This window comes from Phyllostomus hastatus, unplaced genomic scaffold (assembly GCF_019186645.2).
Source record: "Phyllostomus hastatus isolate PE091 unplaced genomic scaffold, TTU_PhHast_1.1 phas_contig_1162, whole genome shotgun sequence".
In the NCBI taxonomy this organism is placed as follows: Eukaryota; Metazoa; Chordata; class Mammalia; order Chiroptera; family Phyllostomidae; genus Phyllostomus; species Phyllostomus hastatus.
The window spans coordinates 11,554,423-11,576,450 of record NW_025333537.1 but is presented as its reverse complement, the minus strand read 5'-3'; the positions used below and the strand labels follow the sequence as shown (position 1 = coordinate 11,576,450).

General features: G+C 60.6%; 1 protein-coding gene across 10 annotated transcripts in view; it reads right to left on the bottom strand.

Annotated features, from left to right (window-relative positions):
* Window positions 1–4,809: 4,809 nt before the first annotated feature.
* The window catches only part of ZNF664 (zinc finger protein 664), a 20,338-nt gene continuing 3,119 nt past the window's right edge, over window positions 4,810–22,028 (bottom strand). For 3 of the 10 annotated variants that reach the window (XM_045841811.1, XM_045841805.1, XM_045841830.1), the window contains exons 3-4: window positions 7,025–7,086; window positions 4,810–6,934 (exon numbers count right to left, since the gene is read on the bottom strand). In XM_045841811.1, the coding sequence (XP_045697767.1) occupies window positions 5,551–6,336 (786 nt within the window). In that variant the 5' untranslated portion in view covers window positions 6,337–6,934; window positions 7,025–7,086 and the 3' untranslated portion in view covers window positions 4,810–5,550. Of the gene's footprint in view, window positions 6,935–7,024; window positions 7,087–12,312; window positions 12,423–12,585; window positions 12,776–13,767; window positions 13,920–14,916; window positions 14,985–22,028 lie in introns of those variants that run through there. The other 7 variants (XM_045841821.1, XM_045841858.1, XM_045841887.1 and 4 more) reach the window with 7 other exon arrangements.

Here is a 22,028-nt window from a genome sequence, read left to right as displayed (position 1 = left end):
AGTTGCAAAAAAAAAGCCACCACATTTCTCCGTAACTCACGATCACATATGCCAGGGCGGAAAGTATGAATTTGAGTCTACCAGCTCAGGTGGGAAAGAGAGAGAACCTTATTTTTCCATTCTAAGTGTTTTAAAATTCTATTATGACATGGGATTTGGGCTTTTTTGTGGGGGCAGGGGGTCCCTTCTCCACCTTTTGCCAGGGAGAGAGACTCCTCATTTGCTTCATTTGCGTGTGTGTGTTCCAGTTCTTCAAAGTAGTGAATGCACAGTAAATCTTGGAAGAGAGATCATGTAACATTGAAGGAAATAAACGGACTCTTCTAAACAATTCTTGGGTACGAGACGTAACAGCGACGACCAGTGAACACTGCTCAGAAAACAGTGACCACGAGGGTGCTGGGTTCCGGCATCTCGGGGGGTCAGGGGCTCAAACTCGGACCCACAGACCGACTGCTGGCTCCAGTATGGCGCCTACAGAGACGCAGACACCCGTGAGGAGACAGGACCTTTGCCCTGTGCTCCAGGCAGGTGACGTGGGCCAGGTGTGAGATGCCGAGGGCCACAGCACCAAGTGCCGTGAGCAGGCCCACTGGGGACTCTGAAACGGCCGGCGCCGGGGCCGGTGTCAGGGCAGGAACCGCCTCCACCGCGTCGCCCATCTTTTCTGTTCCCACGGAGTGTCCTTCCCACCCGGGGGCAGGCCCTCTGCCTTGGCTGCTGCTCTCGCCTGTGGGCATTCGAGGCCTGTTCATGCACGTCTCCTGTGAGCGCGTGACATCACACACTCAACACGGTGCGTTGCTCGAGCCCCGTGAACCCACGCACGCACGCACGCATATGCACCTTCCGTTTCATGCGGACGGCCCGGGCCTCTTCCCAGTCCAGCACGGTGGGCCTCCTCCCGCGTACCGTGTCCGGCACCTGCTGTCGGCTCCAGGGGCCCGGAGTCCCCACACAGGGGAGAATGCTGTGGCTCTACCTGTGGCTTTTCCTCCATTAGCATTCTTCGTGTACGAGGGCCACAGACTTAACAACAGCCCTCCTTTCCAGGAAAACGCACGGACCCACGTACAAAATCCTGCGCACGATCTTAAGAAGGCTCTAGACCTCTCTGGCACCCATCTGTGGGCCCTGGGTTTAAAACTCTTCGCACACAACACTCCCAGCAAAACTGGCCAGGCAGGGAGGAGCTGGCCGGGGCGGGACAGGGAGGCTGTCAGAGGAGGGGGCGTCTCCGGGGAACACACTCCAGGCTGCGGTGTTTAGGAGGCGTGAGGGGCAGGGTGCACACGAAACAGAGCCTGTGAAATGCATAACCCCCCCTGGAAATTGGCAGGAGCAACCTGTGCGTGCTGTCCTTGACTCTGAAAACGTGTCTTGTCAGCAAACGACTACATCAGGGCAATGAAGTGCTTTCATTGAAGTGACAGTCGCCGTCCACTCAGGTCTACGCCGAGTCCTGGCGGACGTGTCCCCAGCCCAAGGCCTGGGAGCTTTGCCTTTGCTTTTGTGCCTCTTAAAAATTTTAAGTGTAATAAAGAAATGGTTTTAAAAAGCTTTCATTTACTTGTGATCTTGCAATTACTCTGCCCCCTGGACACCAGGACCAGGAGGCCTCTGCCCAAGGCCAGAGGCCTCCCGCCTCTCGGGGCTCTCCCGGAGCCTTCCGCGCTCACGCTCTCGTGGCCCCTGCCCGTCACGTGTGGCACTCCCGCCCCACCTCGGCTTGGCCGCAGCACGCCGTCCGTCTGTCCGCCACTCAGACCAAGCATCCCCCGGCCTCAGGGGCAGGCCCGTGGTCTTCCGCGTGTGGGGGGAACCTCGCGAGTTCACGGTGTTCCAGCCTCCTGGGCCCCTCCCTGCGACCCCCCTCCCTGCCCCACTGTGTCTTCTTGTCCCGGCCTACCCCGAGGGGCCCCAGGTCTGCCGCCGCCCTCTCGGACGCTGGGGTGCAGGTCGGTCCGCCATCTCCGGTCCCGCCACCACACCCAGACGCCCCGGCCGGTCTCCGCGGTCGGCGGGAGGACAGAGGGAGCTCCGAGAACCACGGCCCATCTTCCCGCACGGGCGGCTGGGGCTGGCGGTGCTGTCTCTGGTGCGTGGCTGCGTGCAGACACTGCGTGCACGCCCCGTCTGCCGCGGCCTCCCAGCCGTCTCCCGAGTCGGGCGTTCCCGAGCCCAGGACGCTGGGGTGCACAGACACCCCGCCCACCGCCGCCCGAGGCCCCGCCTCCCGGCGCGGCCCCGCCTCCCGCTTCCTCCCCTCGGGTCCCTGACCCCCTCCGGAGCCCCCGGCGCCTGCTCGGCGCGCGGCCAGCCTCGTCCTCGTCTCTCCCCAGGGTTCCCTCCGGCCGCTGTTTCTGGCCCTCGCTCTCCGTTCACCCAGTTGTTAAAATTCCCGAGAATAATAGAGAGTTACCATGAAGAAAAAACGCTTCACCGTTCTCAGTTGTTTGCGGTAACGGGACCAAGAGCTGGGAGGGGCCCCGGGAAGGCCTGGCGCCCAAGCGCACCCCGCACCAGAGACGGCGTCCGGGAGGCGCCGGCCCCAGCGTCTCCCTCACACTCGCCCTGAGCGGGCACCAGGGATGGCTCGCCCGTGACGTGAGCCCACGTGTGGGCTCTCCCCGCCCCCTCCCCCGCACCACCAGGTGCGCCCCCGAGCCAGCGGAGGCTGGCGGCCGGCAGCCCCCCCCGTGCCCAGGGCACTGCCCCCGAGCACCGGCCCGAGCGGCCGCGCCGCCCTGGCAGCGGGGGGTCAGGCAGCGGGGACCAGACTGGGGCCTGCGGGGTCGGACCAAAGCCCAGGGCGCCGGCCGGACAGTACACACGGCCACAGTGGGTCCCTCGGTGAACAGGAACTCGCTGCCGGCTCTGCGGAACCATCCAGCCATCACTTCTTCTTCAAAGGGCAGGCCCTGTGGGAGCCTTGGGCCAGCGCCGCCCGGCCCCCTTGCGGCCGCCCAGCAGGGGCTGGCTGTCCCCGGGAGGCGTGCCCCCCCGCCCCCCGCCCAGGATGCCGACTCCTCTCTGGATTATTCCTGAGCCACGTGGCCACTCGTCTCCGGCGTGGGCCGGGACCCTCTGCTGGGGCAGCCCCCATTCCGGCCTGTCGTCCCCACCCCGGTGTTCACGGCCCCGCCCCCCCACCCCCCCTCTCAGGTGTCCGGCCCGACGGCAAGTCACACGGTCACCCTTGACGCAAGGCAGAGGCAACCCCCCACCACACACGGAGGCACAGAACCCTGTTATAAAGTGATTTTATTAAATTGATTTGGACATACTGTAGGTCAAATAATATTTTCTGAAGATAACAATTATGGAATTTAAAGCTCGACATAAAATTAGTAGCTTCCAAAGTGTTAGTCGTATTCCCCAGCAACAGCATGATAAAATAATTCAACTATGTAGAAATATAGACCTCTAGGACTAGCCGGAAACTTGGGAATCGTTCAGCCCCACGTCCTCGTTTTGCGAGAGGACGAGGCTCAGGGTTAAGTGATCTGCCGAAGCTCACATACCTAATAGTAGTAAAGCTAGAAATCAAACCAACTTCCCCTAAAACTAAAATCCTACCAATGGCATTTGGACTGGCTCGCTACCGACTAAGTCTAGGCTTCCCCAGCGCCCCCGCCCCCGCGGCGTGAGTGACGAGACGCGGCAGCACGTGGCGGCCGCAGCCCCGGCCGGGCGGCCTCCCCCGGACAGGCGGAGGAGGGCGCGCTCGCTGTGTCCGGCGCCGGACAGTGACCCGTGCGCCCCAGGCCCCCCGCGTCTCACGGCCCACCCACCCGCGGGGTCACACGCCCTGCGCAGTCTCCCTTCCGCGCCGAGGGCTCCGCCACACGGAACCCCCTCCGGTCCGAGAGGGGAGAATGCAAACGCGGAGACTCGGCTCCGCTTCAGTGTCCCCCCGCGGCCGCTCTGGGTGGCTTGCTGCCCCGCCTCTGTGACAGCCGACAGGCGCCACGGCCACCCGTCCCAGAGCCTCAGAGATCCGCAGTGTCCCCAAGACTTCCTGAGCAAAAGGACTGCATGTGGGAAATCAACGAAAACAGGAATGAGAAGAGAAACAAGGTCACGGGTTAGTTGCTTTTTGTTCTCGTCATCGGGGACTTTTGGTCTTCTAAACATTCCTTGAGTTCTTCCACATGAGTTCTTAATATTAATCTAGTAAAAAAAAAAAAAAAAAGGCCTAGAACTGCCAGGCCCCGGGCAGCGCGGTGCCCGCGCCCCAGCCCCCGGCAGGCGCGCTGCCCTCGGGGAGGCCCGGCCTGACCGCTACCTACGGATGCCCCGCCCCCGCCCCGCCCCACCCCGCTAAACCGTCACCCTAGTTTATTTTCTTCATAGCACTTAACCACTATCTCGAACTACGCTATTTATCTGTGTACTTGCGTCCCGCCTGTCTCCTCCTCCGGCAGAAGCGAACTCCGCGGGCGGGGCCTCTGACCGCCTCACTCAGGGGTGTCCCCAGCACCCAGCACAGTGCCCGGCACGCGGGGGGTGTGCAATAAATACTCGTCGGATGAATGAAGAGAGAAAAGGGTGATCAGCACAGACACGCCTCAATAAGACCCGACGCGCCGTCCTCGGTGACGGGGCTGCCGAGGACGCCGGCCGTGACGGAGCCCCCAGACCCCAGCACCGGAGGCGAGATGCAGCAGCGCCCCCTCCCACCGCCCCCTCCTCCTAGCTCCACGGGCCCCGAGTTGCAAAAGGAGCCCCGGGAGGGCAATTCTGGATGGAGGAAAGCTCCAGCCTTGCTTGCTTTTTCCTCCCTATGTACACTGAGCTGTTAAAAATTCAAGTGAAAAATGTGACATAGCCACTAAAAAAGTAAGTCTAACAGAGACGCAGTGATTAGCAGAATCCACAAAATTTTAAAAAAAGTTCAAGGACAGGTACGTCTGCCAACAATTCCTCCAATAGGCCAATGGGAATTGTAACCTAAACTCTAAAATGGAATTCAATGCCATCTAGGAAGGGGCGGGTCTTCATGGGTACTCTGAGGACATACAGGCAAAGCAGGTCCTGAAATGATGGGACCTATGTGGGGGCCAAACCGAGGGCAGCCTCCGAAATGCCGGAGCACGGTCTTGCCGGGAGCTGTGTGTGTGGGACGCGTGGACGGGTACGCCTGAACCGAGAGGGGGCTGTGAGCTCCCAAGGGGGGTCCCCGGGGCAGCTGCTGGGTGCGGGTGACGCAGGGGGCCAGGCCGGGACCACGGCTCCCTGCGCAGTACGCAACGACTGAGGTGTCAGCTGGAATCCCGGGAGACGCAGACCCACGCTGCTGCGGTGGGTGTTGCCCTGGGACCTCACAGCCCGTGTCGGGCAGCCAGCCAGAGGGACTCCAGATTCAAGGCCGAGTGGTGGGACGCCCTTGGCAAGAATCACGAAGGCCAGCCTCACACGTGCCTCTCTGAAGAGCACGTTCTGCCGGGGCCTGCTGTGAAAATTTCTTGAGTCGATGCAGGTATTTACAGGGTTTCCTTCCTAGTGGCACTTACGGGTTTTAAGATTTCTAACTGTTAGCAAAATGCTCTATATAACTGATATTTTGAGATGGTTTCTCTCCTTTGTGTGCACTCGCTGGTGGATGCAGAGGCTGGTGCTCTGACTGAAGGCCTTCCCACACTCATCGCATTTAAAAGGCTTCTCCCCAGTGTGCACTCTCTGGTGGATGCAGAGGCTGGAGCTCTGGCTGAAGGCCTTCCCACACCCACAACATCTATAGGGCTTCTCCCCGGTGTGCACCCTCTGGTGGATGCAGAGGCTCGAGCTCTGGCTGAAGGCCTTCCCACACTCGTAACATTTATAGGGTTTCTCTCCGGTGTGGACTCTTTGATGCATGCAGAGGCTGGAAGTATGCCTGAAGGCCTTCCCGCACTCTTCACATTTGAAGGGTTTCTCCCCGGTGTGGACTCTCTGATGCATGCAGAGGTTTGAGCTATTACTAAAGCCCCTCCCACACTCGCTACAGACATAGGGCTTCTCACCTGTGTGAACTCTCATGTGAATCTGAAGGTGTGAGCTCCAGTTGAAGGCTTTGCCACACTCATAGCATTTATAGGGCTTTTCTACCGTGTGGATTTTCTTATGCCTGTTCAGTTTGGTGGTGGTGCTGAAGTCCTTACCGCAGTCGTCACACTTGTAGGCCTTCTCCCCCGTGTGGTCCCTCCAGTGGATGTGAAGCTCTGATATGTGAAAGAAGCCCTTGTCACACTTGTCACACTTATGGGGCTTCTCGGCCGTGTGCACCTTCTGGTGCATGAAAAGGTCTGCTCTCTCGGAGAAAAACTCCCTGCACATGGGGCACTTGTAGATCATTCTTCCTGTTTGCTGCCGGGACCCGGAGGAGAAGCTGCTCGCGAGCGCGGCCGGAACAGGGCGGCGGGGCACCGAGTCTCTCAGGCGGCCATGCCGGCGGCCTATCTCAGGCCGGCCCGCGCCGGGAGGTTCGCGGCCGGCCTGCGCGCCTGCCTGCCTGCCTGCCCACGGAAGGGGTCTTCCTGCATAGTGCTCCTCGCCCAGTGCTACTGTCGGCTACACAGCGGCCCCCACTCCCACGTGAACCCCGGAACTCATCAACACAGAACTTCCTTGTGAGTCCTGAGCTGTCAGCATTCCAAGGGCTCTCGAGGTGCAGACCTTTGCGTTTTTAAGCCCTTGGAACCGTCCTCTAGTGGAGCGGCCTCGTCCCTCTCACTTGCGGAGACAGGACCGCGCAGCGCAGCGTCCCTTGCAGCAGAGGGTGGGGTGCTCCGTGCTGGTCTCGGCCCCCGCGGGCTCCCCTGAAGGGTCAGGACGACACTCCGCCTCCGACGCGTCGGGCAGGAGCCGGCTGGGGAAGCGAGCTCCGCGGCCCCAGGCGGGTGGGTGGCCCCTCCCTGCGGACGGTGCCCCGCAGAGGTGGCGCTCCAGGCCCCTGGAACAGGAACAGAAATAAACACTGAAAAGGCCTTTTTGTCCAGAAAATTGCCATTGATTTCACGTAACCGTGAGGGCAGACACACACCTTTTCTGACTTGAGAAAGGCGCCCGTGTCCTCCAGAGAGGGGAGTCCTTGGCTGTGCAGGTCTGGGGGAGAGAACGTGCAGACATCATGCCCCTGCCCGCGGCCCGGGTGCACACCCAACACCACCACCACTCACTGTGACGGCCCGAACGCCGCCGAGGGAACGCCGCTGAGGGAAGGCCGCCGAGGGGAGGCCGCCGAGGGAAGGCCGCCGAGGGAAGGCCGCCGGGAAGGAGAAGCTCCCCCGGAGACCCATGGTGAGCACGGGAGGCAGCCGTCCCGCACGGAGGCCCGAGAGGCACCACCACCTCCGCTCTGAACGCAGGGGGAGCAGCGCCGTGGCCTCCGCAGCCAAAGCCTCGCTGTCTGCAGGAAGGTCGGCCCGCGGCCCGCTGGGGTCGAAGGGCACTCCTGGCCTGCTGTCCTCAGTGGTTTCCTGATGCACTCAACATAAATCGAAACCCTTCACCTAAGCCTCCAAGTCCTGCCCCGACCTTTCCCCCCCACCCCCAACTCATGTGGCCTCCCCGCTCGGTCCCCAGCACCCGCGCTGGCACCTGCCACGGGGCCTCTCACAGGCTCTTCCCCACCTGCCGCCCCGCCTGGAGGAGGCAGGCTCCTGGCCAAGGCTCCAGTTTCCTCTTACTCAATTCCTTCAAAGCACACAGAACTGGTGGTTATCTTCCTGCCCGCGGGTGTTGGGCGGGCTCCCGTGCCAGGACAGAACCACCACCCAGGAGGAACTCGGTGATGGGAGGAGCTGCGTCCCCGCAGTCCCCCCTGCCACCCGCCCCGCCCCCAGACAGAGCCTGGGGCTCCTGGGATGGGGGACGCACACGCCGCCCCGGCCTCACTGACGGTCTCCTGACAGCCAACACCGGATACAGTGCCCACCAAGGGAGTGAGGGGCAAAGAGAAAAAAATACACCCCAAACATTCTACTTGAACGTTCTGAGGTTCAGGAACATGACTTTGCAATCTTTCCACCTCCTGTGTTCTAGCTCAGTAAGCGGTATTTCGATTAATCAGTACAAGTGAACAGATCTTAAAACAACACAAGATAATACATCCCACGCAAAGATGGGTACATTGGTCACGGAGGTTTCTTCAACATTCAAACGGCAAAATCAATCAAATCCCTTGCAGGTAGAAGCATCGGGATCATAAAACCCAGCAGCACGACCAAAACGTCAGCAAGAACGCAGCTGGTGTCCAGGGAAAGCACACGCACGGCTCCTTCGACCGGGTCGCTGCTCTCCTGCAGAGTGACCCTGAGGCACACCGGCAAACCCAGGGGCCAGCTGAGGTCCCAGCTCACCCGGGGTGCGGCGCCTGTCACAGCCAAGCTGCAGGCAGCCCAGGCCCCCCGGGGGGCTGGCTCACCAGCCACGGCACTTCCTGCCTGGGGACACGCCCAGCCCCTTCACGGCGGGAGCGGGGCGCATGGCGCACTGAGGTGGGGTGAACCCAGGTCCTTCGTGCTGCTTAGGAGAAAAGCAAGGCCCAGGACGGTATATGAACTGTGCTACCTTCCGTGCAAAAAAAGGAGGAAACATGAACGCACTTACACATGCATACATTGTTTACATGACGTATAAAAAACAAGCTCGGAGAAGGCTAATACAAATCTCACTTAACTGGTTCTTTATGGCAGAGGAAGAGGGAGAAAAAAGGACAGAGTGAAAATAAAACTTCTCTGAGTGCACTGACCGCAGCGTGATGCTCTGGGACCGTGTCAGGTGCAGGGCCCGCCCGCCTGCCCGAGACGCTCCGATGTGTGAGCCGATCCCCCCAGCGCGTCGGGTTTTTGACAGAACCTACTTTACTGGACGGCGCGGCGGACGGCGCGGTTACGTGGCCTCGGGTGTGGACGGGCGTCTCGGTCCGCACGGAACCTGCTGCTGGCTGCCGACGGCCGTGCTGGAGCTGTCCGGCGGGACCGGGGCGGGGGCGGGGCGGCCGTGGGCCACCCGCAGCCCTGCGCATCCGTGCTCGGAGACGCCCTGATGAGACCGAGGGCGGGCGACGCCGACAGGCGTGGTCTGGGAGGTCACGGGGGAACTGTGAGAACGCCCGAGGGCCTGCGTGGCTCTGAGCCGGTCTTCTCCGCGGGCCCTCGGGCGAGGCGCCCCGGTCGCTGTGGGTGCCGGGGGGGGGGGGGGGGGCAGAGGGCTTCAACACGCGGCATGCGGAAAGCTCTCGGCCCCGGCCCCAGACCGCCGCCACCCCTCAGTGCGCCGGTGTCGGAACAGCCACCGAACCCGTCCACGTGCGTGCTCTGGGGGAGGCCTCCACCGGACCACGGGCTGCGGCTGCGAGAGACCGCGAGCGGGGGCGGCGTCTTCGGCCTCCGCCCGTTACAGGTGTTCGCTCAGGTGCGAGCGCTGCCGCTCTCCCTGCTCAGTTTTTGCTTCAGAAACAGCGGTTTCCCATGAAAACACCGTTTGTGTCAACATCTACCGATCTCACCGTTTCTGAACAAACCCGCCAACGGACGTTTCCGCGGAGCTCCAGTTCCGTCCCCGTCAGGGCGCGGGTCGGCCTGCGGCCACGCGGCACACGGAGAGCCCGCGGGGTCCTCAGCAACGCTTCCCCGGTGTGCGAGGGTCTGGGGCCCAGAAAGGGCTCGAGGCTCCGTTTTACATCCACTTTTTGTTTTAAATCCTCACGCTAGGATACACGTGTTTATTTTAGAGAGGGGCGAAGGAAGAGACAGAGAGAGAAATATCGTGGCTTCCCTGACCTGCCCCGACCAGGGACGGAACCTGAAACCCAGGCACGTGCCCTGACCGGGAATCGAACCAGCAGCCTTTGGTGCCCGGGACGACGCTCCAACCGACTGAGCCATCTGACAAGGGTTAAACCCAACTTTTCTTTTAAAGCTTAAAGGATGTGAACAAATTGTCAGATGAACTTACTTAAAATGAGTTACTTCTATCCTCAGCCATTATATAAGAAAATGTCCCTAAATTTCTCCAAAACAATTCCAAAGTTGACCTTTGCACCCAAGCAGACTAGAGAACAAACACCTGAAGGACAAGCGCTGCCCACGCGGCTGTCCTGCGTCGTCCCCGCACACAGGGCTGCCCCGTTCACGGGGGGGAACTCGGACCGTCCCCAGCCCGGCCAGGAGCTGCCCCTCCCACGTCGTCAGGAAGTCCCAGCGGTCAGCGCCCTCAGACAGTAACCGGGCGGCCGTCCAGCTCCGAGGGAAGTGAGGCCTCTGCCCAGCCTTGCTCTCAGGCCTCGGCGCGCACAGTCACAGGAAGGTCACTTAGGTCCCTGGGGCCAGCGTGCTGCCAAGGACCCGGGCTGAGAGGGTGTTGTCCTGTTCCAGGCCATCCCCCGCCCGCCGGGGGCACCCGGGTGCACCGAGGCAGTGCCCACCTCCGCGGCCCCATCAGAAGAGTCCAGGGGAGAATGCACGGGACCAGGGTCCGAAGACTCGGCTGCTCAGGCCGCGCGGCCCCTGTGCTTCCGCCGGCTCGGCCAGGGGTCCTGCACGACCTGGAGCAGTGACTGGTGACGCACTGCTCGGGACCTTGGGACCCTGTCGGCCCTAGGACAGAAGACGCGAGCGGTCTGGAAGACACCCTCCTAGGGACAGGCTCCTGCCCCAAACAGGCCCCTCACAGTCCCCACGCTTGTTCTACACCCCACCCTTCCAGGCACAGAGCCAGCTTCCTCACTACGGCCCCAACGGTCATGGGTCACTGTGAGGCGCCGCCCCTTGCCGCCCCCTCCCCCGGACGGCCCGGCCTCGCACACTGGTGGCCGGCTCTCGGAGCGTCCCTGAGGGAGGCACACCTGGCCTTCCCAGGCACTCACAGGGCCACTGGGGCCTCCTGCAAGCCTGCTCCTCAGGCTCCGTCATCAGCCCGGCTGGCAGCGCCTGGAGGCCCCCGTGCGGGGACGGGAGGGAGGCGTGCTCCTGTGGCACGTGGGCACAGGCTCCCTCAAGTCCCGGGGAGGTGGTGCTGGCCAAGGCCGGGAGGGGTCTCACGTGCCGTGGCCCTAGCGTACGCCTGAAGCCCTGGGTCTGCCTCCCCCCACCAGCGCGCCCAGCTGCAGAGTGGACCCCAGGCTCCTCCCCACCCGAGGCCTGTTCAGGCGCCTGCACCGCACACCTGTCCCAGCGAGCCATCAGCCCGGCCGTGCTGGCACTCGAGCAGCGTCTCAGTGACATGCCCGACCGTGCCTCAGGCCCCCCGGCCCCTCCTCCACACGCACACACACGCAGCGGTCCCGGCTGGGGCTCCGGGCTCTCGTGAACCACAGGGGCGGGAGCTGCTCTCGTTTGTCCCCGGGACCTCTGTTCTTCGTGTGGCCCGGCCTGGTGACCCGGGCGGAGACAAGAGAAGAGACACAAGAAGCCGGGTCTGATCTCTCCCCAACCACAAGTCACCGCAGAGACGACGAAATCGGGTCCAGAGGAGGGCTGGGGACAGGCTGGAGGGAGCGAGGCCAAAGTCCCTCCCGCGCCCGAGAAGGGCTGCTGTGGACGTTATTAAGGCGATGAAGCATGGCGTGGGGGAGCAGTCCTCCGCCCTCCTTCGGCCAAGGCCGCCCACAAGATGACCTGCGGGGTGACAGGCGGGGCAGGCCCTGGCTCTGCCCCTGGCTGTGTGACAGTGACTCATCTCGAGCTGGCCTGGACAAACACAGATAATCACGTCCACGACGCTTCGCTGCCGTAATTAAAGCAGATAATGGGTGTGAAAGTGCCTATCAGACGGCCCACAGCACAGCTGGGGCTGAACCAACAGGAGTTCCCTCGGTTCCCGTGTTCTAATTAGTGCGCGACCCACCCGCGCAGTCGCCAACGCCGACCTTTCCCAGGCGGAGGCTGCCGGGACCCGATGACCCTGGACCTCGTCTCCTTGGGACAAGGGCCCCTCCTCGGGGCAGAGGGAGGAGCCCACGCCCTCGGGCCTGGCTCCCGCGCCCCCTGCTCCTGCCCCACAGGCTCCCCCTCCGCGCGGGGCTGTCTGAGAGCACACCTGGCTGCCCAGGCGCGTCCTCGGCCGGACTCCACGGCTCCCTTCCCTGCTCTCGGACACGCGTGCAGAGACGCGAGAGTCGGGGCAGAGCGTGACTTGCGTCCTGTGCACACCACATCCGGGAACGAGGCCACCGCGTCCCGCTGGTGCGCGGGCAGCCTGCGTGTGTGTCAGGGGCCACAACACCGTGGTGGGCTGAGCGCCGCGCTGGCGGCCCGAGTCCCGAGTCCCGAGTCCCAGCACCGGATCTGACGCTCCCCGGCTGCGCGACCGCCGACCTCGGCTTACCCCTCCATGAGACGTGACGGGGCCTGCTGTCAGTCACGCTCGCTCTCACCCCCGAAATGCGGGGCGTGGGGGGACGGGCAAAGGCCTCAGCACCCACTCTGTCCCCAGCGAAGAGGAACTCGGACGGGGGACTGAAAAAAACAGAGAACCCCTGGGGGGCACGGGGACTCTCTGGGTCGGGGGCACGGGGACCCTCTGGGTCGGGGGGGCACGGGGACCCTCTGGGTCGGGGCGCCCAGAGAGCCCGACGCGCCGCGGGCCGGCAGAGCCTACCTCCTGCCGTCCTGGCCCCTGGCCTGGCGTGCCCGGACCTGTCCTCCTCAAGGGGCCAGCCTTCAGCTGCTGGCAGGGCCCCCTGCTCCGGGGCGCGCAGCCACTGGGTAGGGCGGTGTGTGGGCGCCCACACGGGAGGCCCAGGGAGACGAGCTCCAGGGCCCCTCCTCTCAGACGAGGGCGACGCGTCTGTTAACGTGCTTCCTCCGCCGCTGCCGGGAGCCGTGGGCCCCGGAGGACAAAGTCCAGCTCGGGCCGGAGGAGAGAGCGGCAGCCACTGGGAAGCGGAAGCCATCCCCGCCAGGCCGGCTGACTGATGGGGGGGCGGGGGGGGGGGCGGCCAGAGTGGGCCTGGGAGGCCGTGGCAGAGACCGACGGCGGGTGCTGCCGGCAAGGCCACCTCGGCGCCGCCGGGGGAGGCTGGGCCGCGGCAGTGGGCAGGCCAACAACACCTTCGGCACTTGAGATTCTGGCTTTTCAAAATGCACTTTTAAAATTGTGAGAAAAAACGTAAGACAAAATCCAGCAATTCACTAAGCTCTGCTTTCTTTTCTTAATGAAATATTTTAAATTAATGAAGCCAAACAACCTTTGGCTGCCCTGTTCGTTCTGCCAAGGAGAGGAGGAGTGTGATGCACGACCGCAAACCGTCCTGGGGGCACCGGAAGGACTGCACTTCGACCCCTGTCCGCGCAATGCCTCCAGACCAGCCACGCCTGCGCCCCTCCGTGTGCCAGGGCCCCGGGGTGCCGCCGGGACCAGACCGAAGCCCTGTCTTCCGTGCGCTCCGATTCTCGCCTGCGCGAGGCAGGGGGCGGCCCCGGAGCCTCACGGAGTTTGAATCTCACACCCGTGACGACGACCTTTAAAGGAGGGGAGAGCGAGCAGGACCCTCTCTCTCCCAGTGGCTGCTGTCGTCACGGCCCTGCTCCGACTCCCACAGGCCAGCTCGCCACCGTCCCCTGGTGGCGCGCTGCCAAGCTGCCTGGCCCGGGCTGGCCTCGGCACTCCCTCCCCCTGCGGCCCTCCCCACCAACACCAGCGTCCACTCCCGCCCCACACCCACCCCCTCCCCGCCCCAGACGCCGCCCGGCTCCCCTTCCGCGGCACCGTGCCCGAGGCGCCGTCTGTCCGGTCAGCTCCCCGACTCCCAGCCACACGGGTCCCCTCCTCCACCCCCACCTTCTGACTCGGGCTGTGTCCTGACCCCGAGTGCCGGCACGGCCGCCTGCCGGCTCGGACGAGGGCCGCTTCCACGACGGTCGTTCCACGCTCTCGCACAACCAGGCCCGTCCTCGCGCGGTCCTTCCCGCCACCTGCAGGAACACCACCCCGCCATGCCACGAGGAACTCCAAGAACACCCCTTCACCACATCCCGGGTCCAAGTTCACGTGAAAGGCACCGCCCCCCTCAACCGCCACCCCCGTCCGAGCTGGGAACCTGGCAACGGCATTGGCAGCCGGCTGCCCCCCCTCCCCGCCCTGCGCACCTCTCAGCTGCTCGCCTCCTCCTCCCGGCCACAGGCGGTCCCACACCCCCGGCTGTCGCTCGCCCTTCTCCCCGCCCCCCCGTCCCCGCGCAGACCTCCCCGCCTTCCAGACTTCTACCTGTTCACTTCCCATTCGGTCCTCAACCCCCCTGCCCCCCGCTGAGCCCCCTCCCGGCCAAACCCAGGGGCCCGAGTCTGCACCCTTTATCTCAGTGGGGGGCGGGCAGGCGGAGAGCCCCCTCCCAGGCCGCCTGTGGAGCCCCTGCTGCCCCAGAGAGACCAGGCAGCGGCCTGTGGTGCCAGCGGGGCTCCCCTCAGCTCCCTGAGGAACCCCACGGCAGCCCCAGCAGCAGGCCCACTGGTTCTTGCCTCTGACGCGAAAGAGAACCTCCTCGGGGGTCTGCTTCCACCGCCCTCGCGGCCCCCAGAGGGCACTCGAACACCTGCTTGGAAACCTCGCGGTGTCTGCACTTGAGTTTCGCAGGGGAGTGCCACCTCGGACCCGTGGACTTAAGTCATGAAGACCTGTACAGGCTGCTCTTTGGGGGTTCCCCGATTCCAGCCGTGAGCCCGGTCCGGGGCCCCACGACTCACGGCCCCGCCCCAGCATGGAGGAGCAGCGACGAGACGCATCTCGGTTAACGGAGAAACCTGACTCGGTGTTTGCCGGCTGACGCCGAGTGCTTGAGGTCAGGGAGATATGCTTGAGCCCTGTGAGGCTAATCCTGCGCACGTCGGAACCGTGCGACTAAGAACAGTCCGGAACGCAGAGCGCGCCGCAGGGCTCACTGCGCAGAGGAAAGTGGGCTCGGTCGTTCCCGTGAACTGGCTCACCACTCACCCGAGAGGCAGACTCTGCGGCCTTCGGGGCGGAGGTCTGCTCCGGCTACCGGGGCTTCTCCGCAAGACCTGTCGCAAGACCGTGGAGATAAGCTATGATTATTTTATGAACTGGAACTTGCGGGGGTATGAAAAATAAATGAGCGCCAGAACAGCTCTACCGAATTTCTTGTATCAGGTGACACAGAGACAGTGCACATTCCAGTTAGAATAAGACGCAGAAACGCTTTTGTTAGGAAGCAATATAAATTACTGCTTTTTACAATTAATTTTGAGTGCTTCTGACACAACGCCACAGTCAAATCTCATTTTTTAAAAAACCCGTCTTCCAGGTCCAGGAGCATGTCTCCCACGGCCACCGGCTGTCCGTCCTGTGACACCCCCACGCGGCCCAGCCGCGCCGACCCTTGAAACCAGGCTGGAGGACTCCGAGCTGCCGAACCCCGCACGCTCCCTGTACCTGCACCGCAGTCCTGCCCACCGTGGGAGCTTCCTGCTCAGGAGCCAGGGCCCCCCCCACGAGCACCTGTCCACACGCACCCGGGCCAGCCCGCCGGGCTCAGGCCTGCCGCTGGCGGGTCGCCCCAAGGCCTCCAGCAGCGCCCTGGAGGGCGGTGAGTGTGGGGGCGAGGTGGGGCAGGGTCTCTTCCCCAGGGGCTTAAACTGGGAGGGGGAACACGGGGCTAAGGCAGCTGCGGGTGTAGACCCAGGAGAGACGCAGACCCAGGAGAGACAGAGCGGAGACCAGCTGCCCGACTTCGGCCCCGTCGCCCACACTGCGGGCCGGGGGGGCAAGAACCAGCCTGGGCGTCCTGGCGGCCTCCTCACGGCCCCGTCACTAAACCGTTCGGAGCGCGTTCCACCAGCCAGGCGCCCTGCACTGGAGGCACCTTCCCACCCCCGCGGTGAGCTCTCCCGTGGGCGCACCGCCCTTCCCGCTCCCTGGGGTGTGCCCTCCACGTTCCACCCGCCCGCGGCTTCCACGCAGCCGCAGCCCTGGGCGAGGGCACCGTGAAGGACGGACTCCCAGTCCCCACAGGCCTGCGGCAGACTGACCGTCTCCGTCCCCGCCGTTCACACGCTGAAACCTCCTCCCCAGCGAGACAGACGCAGCGTTACAGGAGGTCGGGCCTCGGGGGGCAGTCAGGTTGTAAGGGCGGATCCCTCAGAAAAGGGACCTCAGAAAATGCCACAGACCATCACGAGGCCAACCAGAGCCAGAGCTGCACAGTCTTAAACAACCCCATGTGAAAGGCACTGACTCTGCTGGAGAGATTCTCCAACCTGAAACGACTCACAAATGCACAGTTACACTCCGAGAAAACAAAAAAAAGTCTGGGTCAGTGCCGGATCCGCGCACGGCGCCCGGTCCCTCACGCAGCCCAGCAGAAGCCCGGCTCTGCGGCCCTCCCCACGCCCACAGGCTCCTTACGCTCCGGGCGTCCAGCACCCGACCTGCCAGCTCACCGCAGCGCCCCCGCCCCCACCCCCATGCTTCCCGCCACAGCAGGGGCCGCCTGCCCCAGGCCCACCCATCCCACCCCAGGCGCCTCGGCTCCAGCTCAGGCTGTCAGCACCCTCCCCCGAGGTGCTGCCGAAGCCTCCGGCCTCGCCCACCCCCAGCCTGCGCCCTGCCCCAAGGTCACCTTCCAGAACGCAAGGCAGGCTGCCGTCACCCGGCTCCAAGCTGCGGGGTGGCCCGGTGCCGGCGGCAGCGTAGCTCCCAGACCCACTGGCCTGGCCTTTGACTCTGGGCCCCGTCCGCTCCCGCCCCTCCGCTGGTCCATCTCCCGCCACTGCCCACCCCAGACTTCTCCGGCTCCTGGTCTCCTCCTCCCCCTGGACCTCCGCTCCCCCCCCCCCCGGTCCCTGTCCCCTTCGGGTCTCACCTCAGACACCACCTGCCCTGGGACAGCTTCCTTGACCTCCACCCTTACCCTCACATTGGGATCACGCCCGACGTCATTTTGCGTGACACGCCCACTGACACGTCCCCTCCATGGCACACACTCGGCCTTGCCATCCACTCACCATGCTACCTACTGCGGGTCCGTGGAAACCCGTGGAGTGAACGGACCCGCATGCCTTCGTGACCTCCCCGGCCTCACCTACACCGCACGCCCGAGGGACCCCGAGCGCCCCTCTGCGGAACCCCGCGCAGGCCCTGCGTCACCACGTGCGCTCCTCCGTGCTTCTGCCCCGCCCCCCCCGGAAAGGCTCGGTTAAGTCTGACCTGCTCTGTGTGTCAGAAACGCAGGGGGTTAACAAGCGTCACACTAGGAATTCCCATGGCCCACGTTTAAGTTCCTGCATTTATTCTACAGGTATAAACTTAGAAACGAGAGTGATTCTTATTCTGCATATTGCTAAGACGCAATTTTCCCCCAAATATTGGAAGCAATAAAAGCTCATTCAAATGTATTCATTCCAACTGCTCCACTCAATGTTTAGATATTGGTTTTTAGAGTACATTTTACAGTATGCCTTAATGATAAGGCAGATCTATTTTTAAATCTGCAGCTCACGTATGTCCTAGATATAATGTACTTTTTAAAACTGAGTGCTCCATTATAAATGCAATACGTATAATCCTGGAAAACTCGAAAAAAGCAAATTTTTAAACATCACCCAACATCATACCTACCAATGTACACAATTTTTACGATTTTCATCTAATTTCTTCTAGACAATTTCCCATCGTAAGTTTCTTGTGGATAGCTGTTAAAATTTTTAAGAGTTTTAAACATACCATGTATGCAATTTCATATCCTGGTTTTATTCCACTTAACACTGTCATAAACATTTTAATGGTCGTGTGTTACCCAGGGGGCGAATCATAGCGCAATCACTCCGCAAACGCACCCTTAAAGAGAGCCCTACCATGTCATGTCTTGGGCATACAGCTTCTCTACGGAAAACGCTCCTCTGATGGCCCCAGATTACTTCTACATCAAAGAATATGAATCTTTTAAGGCTCTCGATACATACATCCAATGTAACACAAGGGCGTGGTATTTTTACCACATCCTCGTAAGGGACTACTGTAATTTTTTCGTCTAAATTTAGGCCTTTAGTAAATTGATAAGTGAGAAATCGGAGCATCTCTGTTACAAAAGTAAACGTTCGCTGTGAAAACAAAAAAACGACAAAAAAGCACGCAAAATAAAACAACCCGTCTCCTCTGGGGCTTTCCCACGTGTCCTCCTCGAACTGCTTCTCCTTTCATCTGGACACACACACACAATTTCCCTTTCACAAAACAAACTTGCTTTCTGGGCTCAGCAACACATCCTGGGCCTCCGTCCAGGCCGTGTCCCGCACACACAGGCCGCCTCTCCCTGCAAAGCTGCGCCGCAGCCCACGGCCGAGCGGCGCCGAGACGCGGCCGCACCGGTCCTCAGTTCTCCTCGCTGAGAGCGGCGCTGCGGTGGGCTCGCTCGCACGGACTCGTGCTCTCGCACGAGCGCATCTTGGACCCCAGGACGTGTGCCGGCTGGATCGGAGCACGTGTGTGCGTGCGTGTGTGCGTGTGCATGCGTGTCTGCCAGGTCTGCCACACTGTCGTCGGGAACAGGGGAACCCACTTTATGTTCCCAATAACCCATTAAGTGCCTCTTCCTCCACATCCCTGAGTATCTTTTCAATGTCTGCCCAAAGCCCCCACGCCGAAAAAAAAGTCTAGTTGTTCCAATGTCCATTTTCCTAATCCCAAGGCCGAACCCCCCGCACCGCCCCAACACTTTCACTGCCTTCTGAGGCCTCGCCACACGCGCCCCTCATGTCTCCACTGTGTCCACCCCGCTGTCCTTCACCCGTCGGCCCTCGTCACAGAACACCTTCTCTCCCCGCCGGTCACCTTGTCCTGTCTTTGGTCACACAGAAACATCCGCTCTGACAACGTTCAGTCAAATTTACCAGTCCTTGTCGTTTTGGGTCTTGGTCTTACCTCAATGGCCTACACTAAAAATGTGTTTTCCAATATGATTTATACTCCAACATAAAAAAATTCTTCCATTTTCTTCTAATACTTTACAGGCATTTTGTTTGTGAATTAGTTCTTTAATCCAAATAAAACTCAGTTTACATATGGGGAAGTGTGATCTTTCTTTCCAAATATTTATCTATCCCTGATCAATATACTGAACAATCATTTCCCAACTGTTTCAAAGCACTAGCTTTATTATCAGTCAGAGTCCCACACATAGATGGGTCTGGGACTGGATTCTACTTTGTTCCACGTAGCAACTTGCCTGTTCTTTTTTTAAAAAATTCATTTACTGACTTTGGACAGAGAGAAAAGGGGAGAGAGAGAAAAGCACCAATCTGACGTTCCACTTACTGGTGCACGCACCGGCTGGTTCTCGCACGCGCCCTGGCCTGGGGTGACCCCGCCGCTCTGGAGGGCTGGGACGGCACTCGAACCCTCACGCCCGGCTGGAGCCCGGCCTGCTGCTCCTGCACTCACCACTCACGTTCCCACAGCGCCGCAGTGCGTTGTGGCGTCCGGGGCAGCGAACACCCCATCGCTGTTTTTCCATCTGAAACATCTCGTGGCCGTTCTGGCACGCTCAGTCCTCTGACGACTTTCAGAAGCAGCTCACCGCGTGTCCAAAGCCAGCGTGCAGCGGACTCCCAGCGTCACCGGTCTAACTGCTGGGGAACTGCCACCGTCAGTGCCGCCTCGCCGGCAGACACACGCGGGGCCCGCACGTTTACCTAGGCCCGCTCCAGGTGAGTTCTTCAAGTCTACCTAAGTTCTTCAGTTTTACGTTCTTTATGTAATGATTTTTGGTTTTCTTTCTAAAGCTTTTGTACATTTATGTTTTGTTCTTAAATGTCTTCTAGTCTTACCACTATTGAGAACAGACTGACTTCTCTGCAGGAGTGATTACAAATTATTTGGACATCAGTGAGATTGCACATCTTGCCAAATGTTTGATACGTCATATTTTTATCCAGTAAATTGTCCAGGCCCTGTCATCACTGGCGTGGATTTTCATTTTCCTCACTGATTTATGCATGTTCCTTACATGTTGAAGATACTAACTCTCCACTTATTTTTTGTCACAAATATTGTCCTGCTTTGTCGCTAGGCTTTTAACCTGGGGGCACCGCTTCCCTTTCTTCTTGAAGAAGTTTGACACGTTCATGCAGCCCGATACGACGATTTAACTAGTAACGGAGGAGCACCCGTAGGTGCCAGGACCCACTCCGTCGCTTCCCCTCCCACTTTAAACGGCGGGTATTACGTCCCTTAAGCGAAGGGCTCCGGCTCAGGTAAGCCTGACCGCAGAGCCTGCGCTCATTCACCTGGGGGGAGAGAGCCGGCCTCGCCAGGTGTGCACTAGTCACTTTCACAATCTCCTCCTCACGGCGCTGAGGCCCTCGGGCTGATTTGCCATTCACTCCTCTCGCGTGCACAGGTCGGCTCCGCAGTGCCGAGTGGGTTCCGGGGACCCGCGGACACGCTGAGCGTGCAGACCCCCCGGAGCCGGCGCGGCGTCACCGTGAGTGAGTGCGCTCACAGCGTTTGCGGGTCAGCCCGGGCTCTCGCCCCCACCCCCACCCCGCTCCCCTGACCGCCCACCTGGTCGGTCTCACGCTGAAGCGTCACGGCCAGAACTCGGTCTGTCTTTCCGTCTACGACAGTCCTTCCACTCTGTCGGGGTCTTTCACGGTCCCCCTCACGGGAACCCCGCTGTCTCCATGAGGCCGGACTTAACACACGTGTTATGTTTTTGTCGCACTGTAATCTGAGCTGTTTTTATTTTCCATTTTAGTTTCTGCCAGGCTATTCTTGGTATTCAGAAAGCTATGAATTTTATACATGCATGGTATACCTGCTCACTTCCTCAATTTTTTGGTCTGATTTTCAGTTACTCATGTTTTTAGCCAACAATGTCCACGGTTTTCTCTGGTCTTCGTTTTGGGTCCTCACCCCGCTCTTACTTCACGCAGTAGTGTTTGAAGAAGCTTATAAAAACCATGTTAAATAACGGCTCCGTTTTAAATCTGACTTTTCCTTTTTTGTTAGGTATACTGTGGACGAGTTTAACATTTATGTGTATTTTTTTGCATTAAAAAGTGCCCTTTCCTTCCTCTCTTTAGTAATAAAAATGAGAACTTTTTAAAAAACACTAAGATGTCTCCTTTGGCCTCAGCTCGGTCGGGAGTTTGAACTCAACAGGAACTCCAAGGGGAGGCCCACCCCTTGTCGAAACACACCCAGACCTCTAGAGAGACTCCGAGGGGGACTGCCCAGTCTCCCCAACCCCACCCTCCGCCCCACGCCCCCACCTCCTGCGCGCAGCAGCTGGAGTGGCTGTTTAAAAATGCAGACCGGATTAGGTCACTCCTCCGCTTAAAAGCCAGGCCTGGTGATGGCTTCCCATTTCACTCGGGATGAAACAGCCTCCACCGTCCCTACCAGACCCCGCCCGCCCGAGCTAGCCGGTGGCGCAGCCCGTCCCCACCGCAGCGTGGTCACGCCTCCAGGTCCCGGACGGGGCAGAGTTCTCCCCAGGGCCCTCCCACACGCCATCCCCCTGCCTGGAAAATGATCCCCCACTTTACTCTGCACTAGCGCCTACTCACCCTTCTGATCTCGGCTGAAATCTTATTTTTTAAAGAAAGAAAGAAAGAAAAAAGTCTTTCCTGGGTCCTCTCTCCACAGTCTCTCATGTGGGCCTCTTTGTTACTCTTGCGGCCTACGATGCTCAACCTTCACCACCCCCAGACAGTCCCGCCATCTGGGGGGCTGCATTTCATTTCTGATCCCCTGCACCCGGCAGACTGTAAACTCCAGAACACAGGGACAAGTTGATTTTGCTGGCCACGCTACAAGCACTCAGGTATATTTGAATGAAAGAAAAATAGCTACCAAGCCCCTAACTGCATCTCTTACATCTTAAAATTATATCCATCCCACTGTTCACTCAATATTTAAACCGCTGCTCTCTCTCCGATACTGTCTACAGATTCAGGGAGAACCCATTTCACCGGAAGACAGGAACGCTGACCTGACCCTGCTGCCACTACAGGAAGCTCACACACAGACTGGCATTGCTAGTGATAAGGGGTTTAAGTATTAGAATGAGAGTTCTGTTTTATGCT